The 24,188-nt window shown below is 39.4% G+C and overlaps 1 protein-coding gene across 1 annotated transcript in view; it reads right to left on the bottom strand.

Moving 5' to 3' along the window:
* ANXA3 (annexin A3) overlaps window positions 1-24,188 on the bottom strand; it is a 61,900-nt gene that overhangs the window by 5,422 nt on the left and 32,290 nt on the right. The window contains exons 6-12 of the mRNA XM_001492000.6: window positions 23,905-23,995; window positions 18,518-18,597; window positions 15,457-15,513; window positions 15,048-15,141; window positions 13,536-13,631; window positions 9,605-9,663; window positions 7,225-7,347 (exon numbers count right to left, since the gene is read on the bottom strand). Coding sequence (XP_001492050.2) covers window positions 7,225-7,347; window positions 9,605-9,663; window positions 13,536-13,631; window positions 15,048-15,141; window positions 15,457-15,513; window positions 18,518-18,597; window positions 23,905-23,995 — 600 coding nt within the window. The remainder of the gene's footprint in view (window positions 1-7,224; window positions 7,348-9,604; window positions 9,664-13,535; window positions 13,632-15,047; window positions 15,142-15,456; window positions 15,514-18,517; window positions 18,598-23,904; window positions 23,996-24,188) is intronic.

Below are 24,188 nucleotides of genomic sequence, written 5' to 3' on the forward strand. Positions count from 1 at the left end.
TCCACAGTCTCCAGTAATCAAGGCACCTGCTTCACTGGGCTAATCATATGAGCCTTAACGAAAACCTTTCAAACTTCTGTTATCACCGCTCCTATCACCTTCAATCCTCAGGTAAAGTCGAGAAACTAATGGAAAAACTGGATTCAAGCAGAAGAAATATTAAATTACATGGGACTACATGAACTGAGGAGAATGCTCTAATGTTTTGTTTTTCCAGATTTAAAGAAATCTTTTCTCTTAAACTATCAACAATTTGGTAAGACATACCTTTGTGAACAAAGATGAAATATTTACTTTTCTACCTTCTTGATCCCTCCAGAATTCAGAAATTCTCAGTGAATATTCTTATTTTCACTTATATGAATAATCAGGCCAAGTTTTTAATATAAACAAATTAGTTTTACTGTGACTATCTTCTGTAAAAACTGACGGTAATTGTAGAAAGAAAAATTATGTTTGCACCTCTGCAGATATTAAATTCTAGTCTTGTTAATTGTCTTAGAGGTTTGTTATATACCTGTAGCCTGGACTCTCCTGTCCTAAGGTATTGTCTTTGGTCTCACCGACTGTTTGCAGTACCTCTTTGAAAAACATAAACTAATTCCACATGAGACAGTCACGAGCAGATAAGTGTCTACTGGTGTACAACCTTCTGCTGATCCCTTGCGGTCTTATGCTTGTTTGACCAGCTACTATAAATCTCCAATGTCTTATGCTCAAACCTATCATTAATAGGTTAAAGAAGCTTACGGATTCCAATTTAAAGGATTCTGTGGGTGACAGTCTACAACCTGGTGCCTGGGTATTCTGGAAGCATCATCAGAGGAAGACAGCCCTTGAGCCCCAATGGAAAAGATCTTACCAAGTCCTCCTGACCACTGACAGTGCTACAGAACTAGAAGGAACTGCAGACTCTGTGTCCCTTTTGGGTACACCTTTGTGCATGATTACTACAGGGAACCATGGGCTTACGAATGTTGAGACGGCTAGTATATAGCGAGACATATGCCATACTAGTGGATTACTATTGGAATTTTGCTATGTGTACTTGTATTTACACCTCTTACACTACTACTCACTCAGATCTGCTCTAAAACTTCCACAAACACCAAGATTAGCATCACCAACGGACTAAAATGATAGATAAGGCTTGTACCCGAAACTCCAGGTAACTGGACGAAATTATGCCTTTTAGGATACCATAATATTCCATTTCAAGTTCTTATTAAAGAAAAAAACCCATCCACAATCTCATAGGTCTAGGTGACAACTGGCAACCCCCTTTTTACACCCCATCTATTCTCCATTGATTAGCATTGCCAAAGGCTTTGTCCCTTGGATTGTTGCTGTTCATGATGACTTGCTCATAAAAAAATTTTATCCCTAACCATGGCTAAACTGACAAATTCTACAACTCAAGCCTTGGCTCAACACAACAATCCCTGGATTCCCTACTGAGAGTTGTATTCGATAATCGAATGGCACTCGACTGTCTCCTTGCAGAAGAGCCTAGCAACTGTGCCACAGCCCACTCCTCCTGCTGTACCTGGATCAACTCTTCTGGTGAAGGTGAGTTAGGATTTGGAAAAATTAAAAATAGCACAGACTTTCTCTGGTCCAACGTCTTCTAATGACACCTGGTTCCCTATTGATGTTTTCAGCTGGCCTCCTTCAGGTATAGGTGCTTGGAAAAGATCAGGACTTAAGTATTGTTTATGATTACTATTGGAATTTTGCTATGTGTTCTTGTATTTAAACTTCTTATGCTACTACTCACTGAGACCTGCTCTAGAACTGCTACAAACACCAAGATGAGAGTCACTCAGTGTAGTGAAATGATAGATAAGGCTTGTACCTGAAACTTCAGGTAACTGGATGAAATTCCAGGGCAAGAAAACTGCCTAAGAGTCATTTCCTAACCACCTCCTTGTTGCTCAAATGTGGCCTAACCCTTATGACACTGACTCCTTGGAATCACCCTTGGAAAAGGAAAAAAAAAAAAACCCACGTTCCCCCTAACGTGGGAAATGACTTTCTGGGACAGGTCCATCCCAGCGATGTGCGACTAAACAAATCTACGGTTCATCAGTGATGCTCTCAGAGAAAGATCACAATCAAAAGGAGGAAAATGTGAAACAGAATGGAGTCACTTACACATCGAAGGACTTTAAAATGGAGCCGGGGGGCCGTTAAGGAAATGGGTCTTATGTATGTCCTCATTGGGCAGAATATGAACTTTTGAACTGAGTGAAGACAAATATTCTGAGAACACTGCAACTCGTCACAGTGATGGACTTTTGCCTCCCTCTAGCTAGCATTAAATCAATTATGTTTAGCCAAGATTAGCTTTCTGCTGACAACCCCAATTAACGTTCTTTGTAACGCGAACCTCCCCTCTTTGCTTTTAAAAATCCCTGATTTTTACTCCCTACCAGGACACTCTTTGGGTTTCTATCTGAATCTACAGTTCTTTGATCCCAAAATAAGGGCCTCTTTTGCTCTCATTTTGGCTCTTTATTTTTAGGTTAACAAAACTAAAGCTTTAATAATAACTAATATTTATCAAACACTTGCTATTCTAAGGTTAACTACTTTTATACTTATAATAATTCTATGCAGTAGGTACCATGAGTCTCTCCATTTAACAGGTAAGTATAAGGTGAAAAACAGAGGTTAGGAAACATGCCCCAAATCATATAGAGAATAAGAGACAGGATTCAAACTCAGATAGCCTGGCCTCTTAACATCCTACTATACTGCCTGACTTAAGAAAGTGAAATGAACTACATCCCCAAAAAGTCTGTTTCTCAGTTCCTTTTGCCTAGGCTTGCCAAAAAAGATCTTGGTTCAGAAATGATATCATGTGAGATTGAGGGTTAAAGTAAAAAGATGCCATGTTTCCTGTGCAAAAGAGGTCAAACTGTTGCATAGCATTGAAGGTAAAATTTGGCTTTTAACCTAGATTGCCTAAAATCCTCGTGTTATTCTTATTTTATTCAAGGCAACTCAAGCAGTGAGTACTTCTTATCACTTAAGTTTCACATTGGGATAAATATTAGAGTAAGAGGGAATCTAAAGGAGGCAATGAAAAAGGGTCGTTTAGAGAAGAGGCTAAGCATTATTTTCATAAAAAGACACAATAGGCTTTAATATATACTCTTCTGTTTTATAGAGATTTCATTTCTTCCCCTATTGGTTTTCCTAAGTCTTGCTCGGTCACATGTAATAATCTCTCAAACTGCCGACAAGTCAACAATGCTCTAGCTTTTTAGAAAAAGAGCTCCCTCTAGCCACGGCTGATCAAAGCTGTAAACAATGACCAAGAGTTCTATCAGTCAGTTGACAAAACACACCCAACTAGCTTAACACAGAGCTATGCGTAAAATTCTGAACAACTACAGACACTAAACAGATGTTTGTCCTTTTCTGTACCCTTATGCCTTAGCTATTCTATTTATATAGCATTTTATAAATTTCATTATCACAAAAAAGTTAATATATTTTCAAAACCTTTGAACATAATTCATGCCTTCCTAATTAGGTCACATTAATTGTTCATAAGAAACTAACTGAATGTTTTTGTTGGCCTGTTTTTAACAATAGTACCAGTGGTGCTCTCTTCTCCCAACTTTGATTGCATCTTTTACTGTCTACATTTAATCTGTCCTGCCAATTATTTTTTTGCATTTTTTTAAAAAGTTATTCCTTTTTCCATTCTGACCACAACAAATCTACTCTAGGCTCTCATCTGTTGTCACTAGTTTCCTGGACTCTAGATCTTCAATCTGTATTCTCCAAGGTGTTAATTCTTATTGTTTTGTAAATCAAGTCCAATGACCACCACATCCATTAAGCAAGTAGCCCTTACTTATCCCCTAAGTAGTTCTGGCTTTTGTTCCTTCCTCCCTGGCATCTCCACCTTTGTCTTCTCTGCAGGCCTATCTTCTGTTATCCCTACATTAATTGTTACTAGTGCTTAAATCTCAATTTTAAGCTTTCTTCTCTTCTCAATCTATATTTTCTCCCTGGAGGATTTTCATCCACATCCAAGAATTCCCTAACATAACTGACTCTAAAAATATATTTCATACCCTGAGCTACTGACTCAACATCTCCACGTATATGTTTCAAAGACATCCCAAACTCAACACACGCAAACCAAACTCATGAACTTTCTCCTCCATTCCCAAAGAAGAAAAAAAAAACCCACCTAAAACCTGATCCTCTTTTAGGGAATGGCACCACTATCTGTTTCCCAAGTTAGAAACCTAGGAATCATCCTTGATACCTTCTTTCCCTTACTCCTCACACCAAGATGTCACTCCAAGTCCCTTAAGTTTGAACTCCTCCAGATCTTTTGAGCCCTTGCTCTTTCCTCTCTTTGCATTACCAGAAGCTTTGCACTGCTACTTGGCATTACGGTCATACCTACTCTAATATGACTAATATAATAGCTCATCACCCTACCTTATGTCCAATTCATTCTCCACAGTCATAGGGATCTTTTCAAAATGTACTTCTGACCATGACACTGTACTTAAAATCTTTCCACGGTCTTCCATTGTTCTTAAGCTAAAGACAAAATCCTTAATCATTGTCCTGTGTGATCCGGTCCTTCCAATCTCATTTGTCATTATGTTTCTTCCACCAGGAGGTCTTCACATTTGCAAGTATGTTTGTTAGAATACTCTACTGACTCTCACCCAACCCCCACGACCTTTGTCTTGTTAATGCCTTGTAATCCAAATGTCTAAGCCTTTACTATAGGCCAAATCCTCCTATTATATAATCTTATAACACAAAATCTCTTTCCTTTACATTGTACATATATGTACATTATTATACATAATATAGTTGTAATTTTACATTTATTTGTAATTCTATAAGGACAGGAAACCTTTTTTTCTTTGCTTATAATTGTAACCCTGAGGCTGGCACATAATACGCATTCAGGAAATGTTTTTAATTGAATTAATGAAATGCAACTTCCGTAATCTCCAAGCTCTCTTTTTTTTTCCCTTTTTTTTTTTTTTTTGAGGAAGATTAGCCCTGAGCTAACTGCTGCCAATCCTCCTCTTTTTGCTGAGGAAGACTGGCCCTGAGCTAACATCCATGCCCATCTTCCTCTACTTTATATGTGGGATGCCTACCACAGCATGGCGTGCCAAGCGGTGCCATGTCCGCACCTGTGATATGAACCGGCGAACTTCAGGCCACCAAGGCGAAACGTGTGAACTTAACTGCTGCACCACCGGGCTGGCCCCTCCAAGCTCCCTTTCAAGTGAATTCATCTTGCCACTCAGATTTTATTTTTCAATATTCCCCAAGGTAGACTCCCTACTCAAGTGTCTTATTACTTCTTTCCCTCATACTTCTTACCATACATATATGTCTCCTTTGAGACTCTGCTGACCAGCATAGCACCTGGCCCACAGGAGACACTCAACACATGCTTATTAACCTGAAAGGCAGGCTCAACACCTTTTCCTTAAGAAATATTCCCTATCTAATCCCAAACTTCTTTGACTTGCAATTCTTATATTACTATTCTTTGTATCCCACAATCTAGTATTGTTTGTTGTTTCATATTATTATCTCCTAATTGTTTTATTTATGTTCATCTCAAGTCTCCATACAGATTATGAATTAATTGAGGGTGGCTACTATGTTTTCCCCTGAAGAACCTGGAATTGTGCTATTTATTAATAAGCACTTAATTTATTGATCAAGGAAATCTACCAAAAAGTATAATTTCATCCAAATTTTCTATTAATATCTTATTATTAAGTAATGAGATACACATTTGTTTTTCACCCACCTTCTTCCTCTCCTTCTCCAAAAAGGTGTTAATGAGCAGAGAAATGTCTAAACCATAGGAAAGAAGAGGAAGACAGAACCAAAGGCTGGGATGATACACAAAACAGAACTCTAGCTCCTGCATCACAGAAATGTAACCATCGAAAAGATCCCATTCATCAGTATGGAAAATGTAATGAGGTTACTTAATCATGTACGTTAGGTGGAAGAAATGAAGAAACCTAATATAATTTTAAATTACAAACTGAACTCTTAAGCAATGGATTTTTCTTTTCTATAAAGATACACATAGTTTAAATGTTTCCTAATACAATAAGCCTCAATCACCAAGACCACTGAGGGAGGGAGAGCGACTGGTTAATTTAATTTTCTGGTTTGCTGAGGGTGAACCAAAGGCCCTCTTGGTGTTTCAACCTTGTTACTGGCAATCTTTATACAATGTATGAGCCTACTTTTCTGCCTTAGTAAGTACAATATGATTAACGTTATTGAATCTGCCTCTGTTGATTGAAACCATTGTAATGTGTCAGGATCGATTCAAACTGCATTGAGTGTGAGCAGTTGATGAAATCTGTGCTAAGTCCCAGGCACAATCCGAGAGGTGCCTTTCTGAATAACTTTCCAATGCCAACTTAGGCATGCATCTCTTTCTGCAAAGGTTTAGCGCAAAAACAAAAGATGCGGGGGGGGGGGGGGAGGGAAAAAAAGAAGAATTTGGTGAATGAGTCTAGTTGACTGATTGATGTGCAAATGGAAGTCAATTGGTAATATTTACCAAAATTACAAATGTATTTACATCTGTCTCAGCAATCCTACCTACTTATGAGAATTTATCCCTCAGATACACTTGTACCTTATGAAATTGTGTATGTATATTGCAGCATTGTTTGTAACAGTGAGAAACCGAAAACATTTGTTGATGTGGTGGGTATAAACACACAAATAATGGAATGATATGCAGCTGTTAAAAAGAATGAGAAAGCTTCCTATATATTGAAATGAAAAGAACTCCATGCTATCTTGAGTGAAACAAAAAGGAAAATTAAAATATGTATTCTTCTTTCCTTCTACTGTCATAAAGAAAAACTGAAATAAGTAACATACTGTAATATGAAAAATACATAAACAACTTGCAAATGCAATTCACAAAAGAAGAAAAATTAGCGGCCACTAAACCTAAAGAAAAATGTTGAGTGTCTATTATGCGCCTGGGATTTTAGAGCTGAAAAATAATCACTATCTTTAAGGGACATTTTGTTATTACTATTTTAAACTCAGAAAACACATTTACACATTGACAAGGGGAAAGAAATCTGTCATATATCACCATGTTTCAAGGACAACAAGGGAAAGACGACGGGTAGAGAAAAGCAAAATGTGTTCTGCTATTTTTAAAAAGAGACTTACTTTAATTGCTGAATATAAGGAATAGCCATAATGCTTCTTAAACTCTGCTCGAATGTCCAAAAGGTCAATTTCTGACCTGGAAACCATTATTCGGTTCAGAGTAAACTCATCAGTTCCAGCACCCTGTTAAGAAATACAAGTGTCCACAATGCAAATCTCAATTGTCACAAAAAATACAGATCTATGTTTATAGGAAATAGATAATGGTGCACAAGATATTCAACCACAGTGACTCTTCTTCACTCATTTATCATCAAACTTCATCATTCATTTATTCGAGAAATATTTATTGAGCACTTCTTACTCTGTGCCATCACCATGCCAAATGCTGAAAACAGAGATGAGATACCCTTGTTAAGCTTTCAATTTTGTAAAGGACACAGGCAAGAAAATAAGCCATTAGAATATAATCTGACATATGGGAACTATTGGGTACTATGAGAGAATATGTTGGGAGGCCTAAAATAGATCAAGGATGACAGTGGCCCCATGGCCGAGTGGTTAAGTTTGTGCACTCTGCTGCGACAGCCCAGGATTTTGCCGGTTCGGATCCTGGGCACGGACACGGCACCACTCTTCAGGCCATGCTGAGGTGGCATCCCACATGCCACAACTAGAAGGACCCACAACTAAAAATATACAACTATGTACCAGGGGGGTTTGGGGAGAAAAAGGAAAAAGAAATAAAATCTTAACAAAAAAACAAGATCAAGGATTAGGAAAGGTTTGTCCCAGAAAGTGGTATTTAAGCTGGGCCTAAATAATCAGCCAGAGAAAGAAGGGGTGGGGTTCATAGAGAGAGGAAAAAAATGTTCCCACAGAAGAAACAGCATGTGTGAAGGTTTAGGGCAAGTAAGAATGCCGCATTCAAAGATACATAAATAATGAGGAGGAACAGCAAGTAATGGATCTGGAACGGCCAGATCTTGCAAACCGTGAAATGAATTTCTGACTTTCTCCCAAGTGTGGAGAACTATCGCAATCTGTTAAACAGTTGACTATTGAAATCAGATGGAACTTGTAGTTTCAGAAGGTCCCTTTGGCAGCAGTAGAAAGAATGGATTGCAGGGCAAGAGTGGGATGAAGATAACAGGATAAGACTAGAAGCTTTGGGACAATCTGGAGGTGGCTGTGTAACCAAAAAGAGACAATGATGACCTGACCTAGAATAATGGCAGTAGGGATGAAGAAAATGGGTAAATTTAGAAGCTGGTGTAAAGGTAGACTGCCAAAACTTGATATATCATTTGAGGGGAATGAAGGAGAGAGAGAAATGCAAAATTTCTACTTGAGTAGTTAGGTGGATATGGACACTTCATTTATTCATTCATTCAACAAATGCTTATTGAGCACCTACTCTATGCCAGGCATTGTTCCACAGACTGTGCACATGGTAGTGAACAACACATATTATATGTCTATCCTCACAGAGTTTACATTCTAATGGATGGAGATGGACAGTAAAGAAAATTAACAAATTGTTTAAGTAAACAGTCATAAGAACTACAGAATGGAGTGTGACGGAAAGGGAGCCAATGGACCTATGCAGTCAAAGACCTCTTCCAGGGAATGACATTTGATGAGAAGGAGCCAGCCATAGGTTGATGTGGGACAGGTGCATTCCAGGCAGAGAGGACCACAAATGCAAAGACTTGGATGTGGGAAGAGACTTAGCATCGTCAAGGAACACAAAGGAGGCTAAGGTGGCTGAGGCACAGTGAATGAGGATGGGGAGGAATGGTACAACTTCACAGTTCAAGGTTAGTTCCTGTTGGGGCTGTCCACCAAGGTGACTGAACACAGGACAGGGAACAGTGTGGGGTGGAAGGTGAGGCGAGGGAAATATGTTTATTTTGGACATAACTGTGAAGGAGCATGTGGACTTCTATAGGAAATGTGCAGTAAAGAAACTGAAGTAAGCATCTTCTGTGTGCCAGGCCCATTGTGAGAGTCTGAAGATAAAGAGCAAGAAAAACTGCTGTACTCACGCAGCACACCATCTAGCAGTGACAAGAGACAAGAAAACACGGGGTTTCTATATCATGAAAGGCTGGTGACTCAGCTTCGTTTATTTTAAGTAAGGCAGCTTGAGAGGCCACAGAACCTAATGGGTCAAGTTTAAGGTTTCGTATTCTAAAACAGGTTCTACTGCCTATTCTTACCGTGAAGTGGGGGAAATAATTTAGTCAACACTTCACTGTACCTATCTCTATAATGACCATGATGATCATTATCAACCTATCAGACAAATTAGTAGGCAAATTAGCTACAATAGAGAACTCATCAAAGTGGAAAAGAAATATGAAAATCCATCAATATTAAGCAATGTTTACACTCTCCTTGGGGAAGCTGAGAATGTGTATGATATTTCCAAACCAACCTTCAGAGCTTGATGCAGTCTTCCAGCTAAAAAGGCAGGCATGTTCCTTGCACAGTGAACTGTTATAAAAAGCAGAGTAATGTTCAGTTTCATTTAATAGAAATTGAGTTAATCTACAGTAATATGTCTTTTAAAACAAATTCTTTGGCCAGCTATACCACTCTACCCCTCCCCACTACTAGCTTTTATTCAGAATGAAAGAATGGATATTTAACCTGAATTTCAAAGCCTTATATCGGTTATATTTGTACAGAACCGTAGCCCAGTAATTATCTGTAGCCGTGGGGAAAATAAAATTACCTGCCAAAGAAACTCCCACAGAAGCTGACTCATCTCCAGATCCCAGACACACCAACACCTACTCTTACATTGATGGCTCCCTAGGGTGTACTATCGCACTGTTCTAACATCTTCCACTGCTGATGAGTAGCTTGGGTCTAGAGGCTGCAGAGATGTTGCTCCAAATAACTCATTAAGTAGAAGGGGCACCGGAGTTCAACTTAAAACCAAATTTTCCAATGGAAAGATTTTCTCTTAAGTGACTGGATTAGAATTTATAGGCTGGTTAGAGTAATTAAGTTAGAACCAGTACCTGCGATCTAAATTCAGTCACCAAAAAAAATACTTCAATCTTTCAACTCTTTATTTTGAAATAACAAGTAAAGCAGAAATAAAACAAGAAAAAGGAAATTGGCAAAAACATGAGTTTAAAAAAAAATTTTCTTTTAAATTAATTATCCTTTAAATAAAGTGAAAATAGCCAGGAATAGAAAAGTCTGTAGAGACTAAACCTATTTATTGCAACACAATTACTTTTATAATCTTAAATGTGATCTATAGGTAGGAATCTGACCAAAAGTGAGTGAATTTTATAATGAATTTTGGAGATCAGAACAAGAATACGTGGTTTTCTCATAGTGGCTTACAGGCTCTCTTAAGGAAAGCGAAAAGGCCTTTGGTTTGTGTTAAGTGACGTGAGGGAAATAGGAGGAGAAATGTACTAGAAACTCAAACATGGAATGTGGGACAAACACAAAAACTGTTAGATGTGAAGTTGTCTGAGAAGAAACCAACCATCTGAATTGGTACCATCTACTTTTTCTCAAATGCATATTACACAAGTCTTAATAATTTAATCAAAAGTTATTATGCCTACTTGAATCCATTAGGCTTTTCAATCATCTCTCTTTCCCTAAACTAAATCCTTATAGAATGCTTTCTTTTCATAATCCTTTAGCTTGTCCTCTGCTTTATGTTCTTAACCACCAAGTTTGTTCTTCACCTCTGAAAATTTGGGGAAGTGGTGGTATGTGTAGTGGTAAGGAAACTTTCAGTAGCACCCGACATTCTAAGTAGGGAAACTCAGGGAGTCCATGAAAGTTGCCCATTTTTTACCCTCTGTGTTGCCTTGACCAAACTTTAGTCAGGCCTCTCTCCTTCCCCCAGGTCCTTGAACTCTGGCTTGCCCCCAGCCTGAGCAAGCACTAAAATGCAGAACATGCGCCCTTATCAGCTTATCCCAAGAATCACTTGACATGACGAGACATGTTTCCTCTCATACCCCAATGATCATGCCCCCGTGGTTGTCCAACTTCCCCTTAAAAGTTTCTGCCAAGTCTGCTTACCCCTCCCTATAAAAGAAAAGCCTTTTCTCTCTGATTTTGAGATTCTTGCATGTTTCTGAGATCAAAGTGTTCTCCCTATTGACATAGTCTTTTGAATAAAGCCTCTCTCCTTATCTAAGTCCAGATTTGGCAACTAGCAGTGTTCCTATTATGCATGTCTAAGATGGTACAGCTCAGATGGTTTTTCATGTCAAAAACTGTGTGTTGACGTACTGTATTAGATTCCTTGCCTATGAGATATCCAGAATAGGCAGATCTATCGACACAGAAAGTAGAATACTGGTTACCAGGGGTGGCGGGGTGACTGCCATTGAGTACAGGGTTTCTTCTGAGGCTGATGAAAATATCCTAAACTTAGTTTGCAGTGATGGTTGCACAACTCCGTGAATACACTAAAAAGCACTGAATTGCACACTTTGAGTGAATTTTATGGTACATGAGTTATATCTCAGTAAAGATATAAAAAAAAAAAACTGTGATGTATTCCAATGTATTCTACTGGCTGAGATAGAAAATGAAAGTGTGATGTATCTTGAACTTTAAATTAGTTGAATTATAAGGTCTTTCTTTTACTTAATAAAATAATGTACATTATAGCTCAAATTTAGTGCATAATTCAACGTGTATTTCCAAGAATGCTTCTTAGCTCAATGAGTGAGAGTTCGTACATCTCAATAAAGTTTTCTAAATATTACAGCAGGCAAAGTAACAAGCAGCAAAACTGATGTAAAAATTAACAATATGAAATGGAAAAAAAATTAACTGGTTATATCATTGCCACTGGAACATTCTCAGAACTAATTATGGAGATTCATCTCTATTCCATTTTTTTAACTGAAGAAGAAGGGTTTTTTTTCTTTCTTGGCCTCTCTTTCAGCAGTTCAGAGTCAACAGTATTTTTTTTTTTGAGCAGCATTTGGATAAAGAACCCTATTCTTGGCGTTGAAGAGAGGATCAGAAGTTAAGTGAAACAACATATGTGGGGACGCCCTGAGAATGGGGCCTGGAACTTAGCGAGTGCTTGCTCCCTGCTGTGTGTTCTGTATTTACTCCAAAATATTTCAGCATACATCATGTGATATACGCATGTTCCAGTCTATGTCTACACTGCAGCACATCAGAGTGGTTGATTAACATCACAGACTGTGGAGTCCACTGCCTGGGTCAGAATCCCAGCTCTATCTCATATTCCCTGGATAACCTGGGGAAGGAACTTCACCTCTTTGTGCCTCAGGTTTACCATCTCTGCCAAGGGGGCACTAATAGTCCCTAATCCATGGGATTGGTATGAGGCTGAAATAAATTGATATTTGTAAAGAGTTTAGCACAGTGCCAAGCACATGGAAAGTGCCAGATAAGTGTTTAAAAGTACAATTTGAAGGGTCCTAATTGGGAGTACACCTCCAGAAGTGGTAATTAACATTTGAAAGATGAATCAGAGCCTCACTCCAGAGGAGGCTACCCTTAGACATCGGCTATCTTTATCTCACCAGAGGAGCTATTAATTATGATGATGGATGTTAGAAATGATTTCTCATTGATAAAATGACAAGATGTGTGGAGCAGACGTACTCCTACCGTGGCATTAATGGAGACGAAGGCTGTAGCAAGCCCAATAACCACAGTAGACTAGAGTGGCTTAGGATTCCAAACAATCCTCTGTGTGTACAAGCACTTAATAGATTTTGTTGACTGACTCTGATTAGAAGGGTCACTGAAGCCTGTCTTTGAATAGTGTCTCATTCATTTGAGCGCATCTTTCTTGCAAGGAGTTCTCCAGGTGCCTGACAGGATAGACAGCTGAGCCTTCATTGAGAAGATGGATCAGTTTGCGTAACAATGTTTTTGTCTGCTTGTTAATGTCTCTCTGGGAATGGATTCAGTCTTTGACTGACTTTCTTTTTGACATACTCCCTGCTGGCACGGCCAAGGAGGAAACCCATAGTTCTGACCTGGGCCCAACTTTGGGAGGCCGCTGACATCTTCCAAAAATAACTAAAAATGGTGAATTACCAAATTGGCTTGGGTCTCAGTTTTCAACAAGGCTTAATAAAAATGCTAGTAGAAATGTAATATTTTCATCTTTCAAGGAGTTTACAATCTAAATTAAAGACCTAAAAAGACAACTTTTTTATGCATCCATTTAAAAATATTTGTTGAGCATATTGTGTATACCATGGATTGTGCTGGGGCTGCGGGGAACTTAAAGATGGATCAGTCAGGATTCTTACATGAAAGGCACTAACTTCGACATTGATTTAAAACAAGTGCAAAGTAACTCAGTTTGTAAACACTCAAGGGCTTACCTATGGCCAGCAGTAAGTCTTCAAAATGCCCAGATAATTCTCCTTTTATGCTGTCCACAATGTCCTTCTTGCTAATATTTCTGTATTCATCAAATGCTAAAATGCAGACCACAAAAAAATTTGAAGCATCCCAGGTGACCACACTTGAATATATTCCAGTTTTTGATATGATATGCAGCAAATCAAACTGTTAAGTGGCAAGCTCAAAAACTCCTCCTTTAAACCATCAAAATTTGAGCACCGAAGTTTTTTTTTTAAGAAAATCATCTACCCTAAAACCTGAACTTCATAGACCGTTTTATTCAATGATCTCTCTCTCTCCTCTCTTCACCACCCATCCCTCTTCCCAGGTCATTAGCGTCTAAAATAGCCTGAAAGGTTAAATGCTAAATAATTTAGTAAGATGGGCTATTTTTAAATTATAGCATGTGGGAAATAATAGAGTGGTCATTAATCAAATAGATTTTATCTGCTCAAGAAACCTTAATTATGAAGCTTTTTGTGCTGAATAAATCACTCTCTGAGGCCGCATGGCCTACTCCACACTTACCAGAAGGCACTTGAATTTCTTGATCAGTATTTGCCTAAAGGCAAAACCTGTACATATGTCACCGAGTATGCAGGCATATTTTCTAAGCCAAGTAAATTTTTGCCAAGTAAATTTTGAAAAAAGAAATTTTGGAGAGAGATCTAGGATTGTTTGGTTTTTCATTTTCAAATAAAGACATTAATAAAGTAATTATCATATACTATTACCCTTATTTTATAAAATAAATAAAATTTTAATGCCAAAATTAAAGAAGGGCAATCTCAGAATTAAAAAGAGTAATATCCTTATGCTTCCTCATTTTTCCATGAACTCAGCATAAGCTTAGTCATGCACTGTGGTTGTTCTCTGGACCAGCACCCAGAAGCCACAATCAGATGTTCACAGTGAATGGAGTTCTGGGCTCCTCGACGCTGTTGCTTCCAGAATGGCTAAGGGAGATGCCTGAGTAAGGGAGTAAGTGCTTAGCAGTTCCAGGCAATAGTTGGTCTGACAAAAAGAGCTGCCTCAGCCATTTATCTTCATGTCAGAAAGAGTTGAATTTTATTCCATATTAATGCATTAAGAGACACTCACCCCCAATGGCTGGTGGTCCTGGAAAGTGGCTAACTAGGGAAGAAATAGGGTGGACGCAATGACTGCAGCCTCCTCCATCCCACAGGAACACTCCTCTCTGCTCTCACACTAGAGGGCTGCTCCTTTTCTTCTCCCTGCCATCCCTCCTCCATCCACTCCCTGTTCCTTACTAGGTAATATACTCAGCCTCTAGGGGAAAAGAAAAGAGGAGGGTCGCTCTGCCTTGAGTTGGAACACAGCTTCCCCATGCTGCTTCCTGAAATGTTTATACCTAAAAATGAAACAGCCTTTGCAAGTTTTAACTTCATTTTCCAGAACTTTGTATATTAAACCCCAAAATATTTGCAAAAACAACACAAAGCAAAAAGGAGCATAATGTGAGTCCATACTTAGTTTCAGTTGAGGAAAGCTTCTTAAACACAGGATCTCAGTGAATTTGTCTTCATCGGTGCCCCATCTGTTCTCACCAGCATTATAGAGAATCTATTGGACAAGGGAGGAAGGGGATGGAATGAGAAGAGTGGGAGGTTCACTTTATTTTAGAGGTCAGGGAGACAAGCTATTATTCCAGTCTCTCACTTTAGCAGACTAGAAATCTGAGAGTTGGGGGTGGCAGGAGCAGGGGAGTAACCATCACCACTGGGGAAGGCAGAAAGCTGGGGGTTGGGTCATCTCCAGCCTTCAGGCTTCTCCTTCAGATCTGACAGGAGAGGACAGCCCCAGCTGGTGCCACAGAAATGAAAAGGCAGTCAAGGGGGAAACAGTTAAAGGAGATGTTTTCTTTGCTCTGTTACCAACCTGGGCATCCTTTTTGGCCAGATGCTCATCCACTTTCAGACTTTCATCTCTTCTGCCCTAAACAGGGAAAACAAAAACAAGAGCAATCCTCTCAAAGACAGAAGATTCTAACTCTTGGTATTCCAACCAGCAGGGCATCTTAGGGGTTTTTCTCCACTGGAGGCGATGTGGCACAGAGGAATCAGGCACACAGGGCTCTCGTTCCGGCTCTGCCACTGGGCTAGCCATGAAATTTGTAGCAAATCACACAATTTTCTGAGCCTCAGTTTCCACCCCAGAAAACTCAAAGATCTTAAGGGAATGAAAAGACAAGCCACAAATTGGGAGAAAATATTTGCAAACATATATCTGATAAAGACTTGTATTCAAAATATATACAGAACTTTCAACGCTAAAAATAAAATAACAAAGAACCCAATTAAAAAATGGGTAAGAAAGCTAAACAGACATCAGATATACAGTTGGCAAGAAAGCACACGAAAAGACGCTTGGCATAATGTCATTAGGGAATCGAGAGTTAAAACAATAAGATACCACACACACTTATCACAACAGAAAATCCAAAACACTGACAAGGATTTGGAGCAACAGGAATGCTCATTCCTTGCTGGTGGGAATACAAAATGGCACAGCCACTTTGAAAGTCAGTTCGGCCATTTCTTAGAAACCAAACATACTTCTACTGTACAATCCAGCAATGGTGCTCCTTGATATTTACCCAAATGAGTTGAAAACGATGTCCACACAAAAAACTGCACATGAATGTTTATAAAAGTTTTTATGCATATTGCTAAGTGTAGGAAGTCAGTCTGAAAAGTCTACATATTGTATGATTCCAACTATACGACATTCTGGAAAAGGCAAAACTATGGGGACAGTAAAAAGACCAGTGGTTGCCAGGGGTCCAGAGGGATGAATAGTTGGAGCACAGGATTTTTAGGGGAGCAAAACTATTCCATATGATACAGTAATGGTAGAAACATGACACCACACATTTGTCAAAACCCACAAAATGTCTAACACAAGGAGTGAACCCTAGTGTACACTGTGGACTTTAGTTAATAATAATGTATCAGTATTCATTCATCAAGTACAACAAATGTCCCATGCTAATGCAACATGTTAATAATAGGGGAAACTGTGAGGGGGTGGGAAGAGGGGCATAGGGAACCTCTGTACTTTCTGCTCCATTTTTCTGGAAATCTAAAACTGCTCTAAAAAATAAAGCCTCTTAAAAAACAAAAACCTCAAAGTTCACCAGCAGCTCTAATGTTGAAGGCTCTGTGGCTATTTGCGAGTTTGTGCTCGTGCATAAACACTTCAGCACATTATAGAAAGATGGGAGATGGGGAGAAAAGAGGACTGCCTGAATCACTTTGAAAATTACAGGTGAATGAAACATTTGACTGTAATATTTTTTAAATGCCTTTGTTCCTATTTTCAAACATTAAGTCCTTGTATGCCTGTTTGAGTTTTGCATGATTTCTTTTGTTTTTTTTTCCAGTGCCACAGCCACTCTGCTGTTAGTTTGCCTTCCTCTTGATCTATTTCATCCTTCACTCTGCTCCAATAATAAAAATGCTGATTATCATTGGTATTAATAATCATAAGCCACTACCACCATACTTTGATCACTTTCTGTGTGCTAAGTACTTCACATACTCTCTTTCTCTTAATCTTCACAACACCCTATGAGGTCAGTACTATTATTATTTTAATTTTACAGATGTGAAAACAAAGGCTTTAAGGTTTAAAGTAACTTGTCCAAATACATAAAGCTGATACGTAGCAGAGGAGCCTGAGTCCAGGTCTGTTTGTTTCTAAAACCTTCCACGTGCCCTACTCTCCACTGCCTCCTGTGGGCTGTGTGCGCATGTGCACCCTCAGATGTGCACTTATGAAAAGAAACCTCTGGGAGTGTATGTTTGCAGCAACGCCTCATAAATCTGGGCTTGCAGGTTCAATCCTCATAAGGTTTTCACCATTAAAACAACAGAAACCACAATTAGGATAAATTGTTTCCTAGTGGCGTAATGCCTCACTCCGAGAAGGACTGTTTCAACCCTCCCGAGAAACTATTGTTGGGATTTTCTCACCCATCAAGAGGTGTATGATTCAGCTGAAAGAGGCCAGTGAGACATGGCTTAAATCACTTCCTCTCTCACACAATCGGTGATTATATCACATCCTGGACCTTACCGCCTTTACTATAAAGTCATGAGCCTCCTGAAAAGACACAGCTAGGTGTGGCCCATTTGGTCACCTGGTGATGAATGGTTTAGCAACTCTTCCAAAAGTGGCAAAGATGAAGTTGCAGCAAGTCATTTTTAATCCTGAGACTGATTACCCATCTTTGAAGATCATTCTTCTGTATCGTGCTTCCTCCTTAATTTAAATAGTAACAAAAGAAATATATAGGGGCGGGCCCCATGGCTCAGTGGTTAAATTCAAGAGCTCCGCTTTGGCAGCCCAGGGTTTCGGTGGTTTGGATCCTGGGTGCGGACATGGCACCGCTCATCAGCCCATGCTGAGGCGGCATCCCACATGCCACAACTAGAAGGACCCACAACTAAAATATACAACTATGTACTGGGGGGACTTGGGGAGAAAAAAGCAGGAAAAAAAAAAAAGAAGATTGGCAACAGTTGTTAGCTCAGGTGCCAATCCTAAAAAAAAAGAAATATATATTCTTTGGAGTCCAGAAAAAAATAAACACACTCTTACAAATGGAGACGTTTATAATGGAAACGAACAAACAATTATTTTAAGCCAGATGAATTATCAGAACACTTTCTACTATATTGTGAAAGCTGATCAAAATACTTTTTAATCCATACACTGACCAAAGCAAGATTTTTTTGGTTACATCATTATATTATGCTTTTATGATTGTGGTTAAACATTATACTGCTCGGTGGCAATGCAGTGTAAAAAGAACAAATCATTTTGTGAGGGAAATTGCAATCTCATTGTCTCAGTTTAGTTATTTCTAAACTCCTTAAAAATTATCATTGAGCATGCAGCTTATTGGGGAGTTAAAAAATAAAAAATAAAATCTTACATCTGCCAGAGTCAACAGAGCTTTCCGAAAGTCACCAGATGTTTCAGAACTAATGTCATCTCCAAGACTCTTCTTATATACTGAAACCAAGTAAGAATGAAATTAAGCCTTCACAAACTGAAAAATATCATTATAAAACAGAGAAAAGCTTAAATGTCAACACTGGTAAGGAAAGAGTATCTGATAAAACAAATCTTGCCTCTTTTTTTAACTCCCTGGTGCTCTTCTGAGATGGATGCATTCTTCTTGTATTGTTGTGTGTGTCATGGTAGATGCACAGGAATATTCTGGATCAAATTACCATGCCTTTCATCTGACAATGGCACTAAGGAATGCATAGTGGGAAACAGAGGGTGGGCAAGTGCTAGTTTGCCTTCCAATTTCTATTATCTCCTTTTTCCGTAGTAACAGAACTCTGACCTTGAACAAGACATGATGCACACAGCTTAACAACTGCATTCTCAGCTCTCCTCTTAGCTAGGTACAGCTCCATGACTAAGTTTGTGGCTATAAAATGTAGGCAGACATATGTCACATTGCTGGGCAATCTCCCTAAGGGATGGCTCACGCCCATCTTAGTCCCTTCCTCCATCCTACAGCCTGGTATGTAGATTGACGCCTCGAGCTCGGGCAGCTATCTTGGGCTATGAAGATAAGGACTACATCTTAGTGGTGGCATAAAAGTAAGCAGGAAGCATCCTGGGTTCCTGAAAGTTTTGAGGAGCTATCATGGCAGTCTTAGAATTGCCTATCTCCAGACTTCTTCTACCATTGAGAGAAATACACTTTTATCTTATTTTAGCCCGTTATTTTTCTGTCTTATTGACCCTATTCCTAATCTTAATGCAGACAACTAGACTGGATTATCTGATATATCTCAAAAGTAAGAAGGTTACCCTAAAGCATACTGTTTTCCCATAACAAATGCCAACTGTGTGTTCACACATTGTACTACTGACTAGCTGTAGCTCCTTTTGCATAGCCTGTGATGTGCAGTGTCCATTGATTTTTAAATCTCTGTCCTGCTCCATCCATGGAGTAGCGATTCTCTTGGAGCCACTATATACCTGGATGTGAACTCTGCCTGCATCATTATCAAGAATTCTACAAATTAGTCATATGAAAGCTTGTCCTTTTAAATCAATAAAAGACAATTATAGAAAGTGATATGAGATTATCTAAGAGCAAGAACTGTGTTGAGACAGAAACTCTTCCAGCATGATTTTACTAAGTCTCTTTTTATGAAATCCATAATTTCCCAAAGCAATTCAAATAAACAAAATCCACTATAAATATAAATTATCTAAGTAATAATCACATTTAATAGGCATCATTTTACCTAACAGCCATGATATTATTACATCTATCCTTCACTCTAATTAGAAAAAAATTGTAATGAAAAAATATCAAGCCAAAGAATAAAGCTCTCATTTGTTAGAATTTGGGGAAGTATTTTATAATTTTAGAATTATCTGGATGAGACTTTATAGTCATCTCATGCTGTTTCCCCATGTCTCCCTTTTCCCCCAGATATTTTGCCAGAAATTAGACTAAAAAAATGAAAATTACCTCAATGCAGGTTCACAACTACTTCACGTATTTTGAGGCACAACAGACGATAGAAAAACAAATGGGGTGTTTTAATAGTGCAGGAGCCCGAACCAGAACCTAGAGTTCTTGATCCCTGATTCACTGTTCTCTCATACACCATTGCCATTAGAATACTGCAAAAAGCCCAGAATTTAGCTCTGTATTTATTTAGACTCTACTGTGTCATTGTACTGGATGAGCCAAACAAGACGTCAGGTCCCTTTCTGAGGGCCGAGTTCACAGCCTCCTTTGATGGATTTCTTACACGTGGGCCACCATTTCACATTATGTGACACTATCACCCTTGCTACAGCTGACTGCAACAGGGTTGGCATCTGACCAAAGGCAGCCAGAAGCCTAAGAGGCAATCTGGTGAGAGAACTTTGCCCAGAATAATGCTCTCTAGTAGACAGTGCCTTCCTGAGTCCATTGAGCCTTCTCTCTTAGAAAGTGAGCTGTACAAAAAAGAGATAAGATAACAGAGTAACAAAGAAGTGGAAAGACCCCCAGAAAGAAGGCACAAAACAGAAGCCAAGAATAGCCAGAAACCAAGAGCAAATATAAGCCATGAGGAGAGAAACACGTGGAAAAGGAAGAGAAGTTACTTGGTGGTGTCAAGAAAAGCAGAAGTAAAGAGGGGGAGGGAAGAGTTGCTGTCACAGAAACATCAGCACAGGGAGCAAGGCATTCCTGACACTGATGGAGTGACATGATAGCAGAGTCCCTAGTGACTGCTGTGTCCTGAATCTCTGGGAAGCTGAGCTATACATGACTGAGGCACTTTCCTTCTTTTTCTTCTGCATGTTATTAATCCCTGTTAACCAAGGTAACCTAGATGCAGTCCCATTCCTTGTAGCCTTCGACAGCTTAACTCACACAGAAATCAAGCATCTACTAACTTTGAACTATTATCACACGTCATATTCACAAAACAACAGTCCCAAATGCTAGAATTTTCACTTGGCTCTTAAAACCCTGATGGGGTTCAAGGCAGGTCTCCCCAAGATGCACCACTCTGGTATGTGGATTATTTTGAGCTGAAGACGATAAAGGCTCAGAAGACTCAGGAAGAACACTTGACCTTCCCTCAAACTGCCTAAAAGAACTGAACACAGAAGGCCTGTTCCAGGAAGGAGCTAGTATCATAAGACAGCTATAGGATAATGTAAAATAGGTATGATAGAAAGACACCAACAAACCCATTCTTGGCCCAGCAAAACTTGTTTAATAACATTTGCATTCCCATCTCCATGTAAATTGTCTTCCTTGCCTCTGAAATCCCAAACTGCTACCTCCAATATCCTCCTGGGCTTTAGCTGAAGATATTTAAGCTGGCAGCTTTGGCCAGATGGCCGAGTTACTCAGTTTTCCTGGGTTTCTCCCACGTATACATGTTATAAAGCTTTGTTTGATTTTCTCCTGTTATTCTGTCTCATGTCAATTTAATTCATAGCTCAGCCAGAAGGACCCAGAGGGTAGAGGATTTGTCTTCCTCCCCTACAAATCCAATCTCAATCTTGAGGATATTCGTTTAATAAATATTTGAATTCATTTCCCCCTGTTCTGGGGACTGGAGATACAGTAGTGAACAAAACAGACAAAAATCCCCACCTTCATAGAGCTTACAACCTAGGGTGGTTTGTACCTAAAAGCTGGACTCCAGGGAGCCATCACGGCAGGTCTACTCATAGAGTGGTAAGTCTTCCAAGAAACACCAGGAAGTACACCTCTGGATAGAGGCCCCAGCTCTGATGATTTTTTCTATGTAAATCTTATTGAACTGAGGGAACCAAATATTTTAAACATCTGCAACGTACCCATTTGTGCCATTCTTAAGCAATTACCCGATCTGCTCGAAATTTACCCTTCTACACCCTGCTTTGTGGAACTGAGATTGGAACTCTGCAAATTACATTTGTCTTTTGAACCCCCTTTGCCCCCCCCCAACTCCCTGTTAGGTTCCACCAATCGTAGCGGGGCGGGGGAGGGGTAAAGGGAGATTGGTAGAGGAGGAGGAAAGAAGGACAGGCTATATGCTTGCTATACAAGTGTCAACTCAGTGAAGGGCTTTCATCCTGACAGCAGGAGCTGGCTCCAGGTTTCTAAAACAAGTCACTTTGCACCCCATGGAGGTACCAGCTCCAGTCAGAAGGAGCCATTTCCTAGAGATCTCAACTTGAGGTCCTTAAGCATCTCCTCTGAGCTCCTGAGGTACCAACACCAGCCAGCGGGGTGCCCCTCCTCTGAGCTACTTTCTGAAAACCCCAACCTCTTTCCTTTGTCCCAGCCCTGGAGGTTAGACCTCTGTGCTACCCCTGTGTTTCCTTTTTGACTTTTCAGTCCTCCAAAAGGTGTGTCAGCCATTCTCTACATTACATTCTCTCTGTTAAAATACCTAGTATGCTTCTGTTTTGTTGACTAGACCCTGACCAGTACGTCAACAATAAAATAGTCACTTACCTATCATTGAGATATTTACCTTCTAATGAGACTTTCTCAAAGTACCCTCTCTAATACCCAGCTAGGGGCCAGTATATCCCTTCTTTGGACTTCTCCCACTGCAGAACCTCCCTGATATACAATCATAGAAACCACGTCCACCTTAAGGGACTTGGAGAAGGTTGTTGTATAATATAATAAAGAATTGGCTGATCTTGTCCCTGGTTCCTAGCAGGTCACCCCTAACTAAATCCTTGGAATTTCCCAAATAATGTCGTTGTTATTCATGGCAGGTCTCGTGAATCACATCTGCGTTTATTCTAACAAGATGACTCAGGATGGGGGCTGGTCACACCAAAAAGACCAATCATGTGATTAGAGGGGTGGGGCTTCAAGCCACATGATATCAGCCTGACCTCCAGGGAGAGGGGGGCACTGACTGGAGATGGAGTTCAATCACGGGGCCAGGGATCAATCAATCATGCCTATGTAATGAAACTCCAATACTTCCCTAGTGGTAATCATACACTGATGTGCTGGGAGGGCAATGCATCCCAAGGACATGGAAGCTTTGCATTTGGGACCCTCCCAGACTTCTCCCCATGCATCTCTTCATTTGACCAGTTCTGATTTGTATTCTTTATAATAAAACTATAATTGTAAGTATAGTGCTTTCCTGAGTTCTGTGAGTCATTCTAGTGAGCTATTAAACCTGAGGGAGTACTCCGAACTCCTGAATTTGTAGTCATTTGGTTAGAAGTGCACGTATTCTGGGAATATCTGAGCTTGGGGCTGGTGTATAAAGTGAGGTTAGTCCTATGGGGACTGTGCTCCAACTTGTGAAGTCACACTAACCCTGAGTAGTTAGTGTCAGAATTGCACTGCAAGGGCTTTCAAATTTTTACACAGCTAACAGACTATTAGGACTTTCGCTAATTAATCCACATGCTCAACACATTCTCTAAATGGCTCATCTAATTTCACACACCAAAAATCATATGGCACATCTAAGTACTTTTTAACATATCATATTAATATACAATGATTTGAATCTCTTACATTGATGAAAATAGTTGATTGAATTAAGTAGTGACTACCAAGAGTAAAATCCACTACAGCTGTAATGTGTTATGCCTGCAAAGCGTTCATGCCACTGTTATGCAGCAGTTTCTAGCTCAGATCATATTCAGATTTTCTCTGAAAATCCACAGACCTCAGCCCATTTTAAATGTATCCTCCTTTTCATGTCTTGCTTTCTCAAAATGCCTTGTGAAGAAGAGATGGGTGGGTTTCTGGGAAAAGCAACACTGCTCATTTATGTGTGAACAGTCATAAAGGTAAGCAGAAAATAAGATCACCTGTGTAGTAGGCCTGTGAGATCTCCTTCATCTGCCTGCTTGTCCTGGTGGTTAAGATTTCAATCAATGCATTCTCATTTGTTCCAGTGCCCTAAAAAAGAAAAAGGAAATCTATTTTCAGAACACTTAACAAACTTAATTTCATGCATTTAAGTCTTAAGGTCCTATTTTAGACAGATGAAAAAAGCAGTTTTGAGTAAATCACCGTAAGGTCTTATGCAACTTTTAATGTAGTTTTCTAATTTTCCATATATTTTAGTATCTACTTAATATGAATCATCTGG

The sequence above is a fragment of the Equus caballus genome, chromosome 3 (assembly GCF_041296265.1).
Source record: "Equus caballus isolate H_3958 breed thoroughbred chromosome 3, TB-T2T, whole genome shotgun sequence".
In the NCBI taxonomy this organism is placed as follows: Eukaryota; Metazoa; Chordata; class Mammalia; order Perissodactyla; family Equidae; genus Equus; species Equus caballus.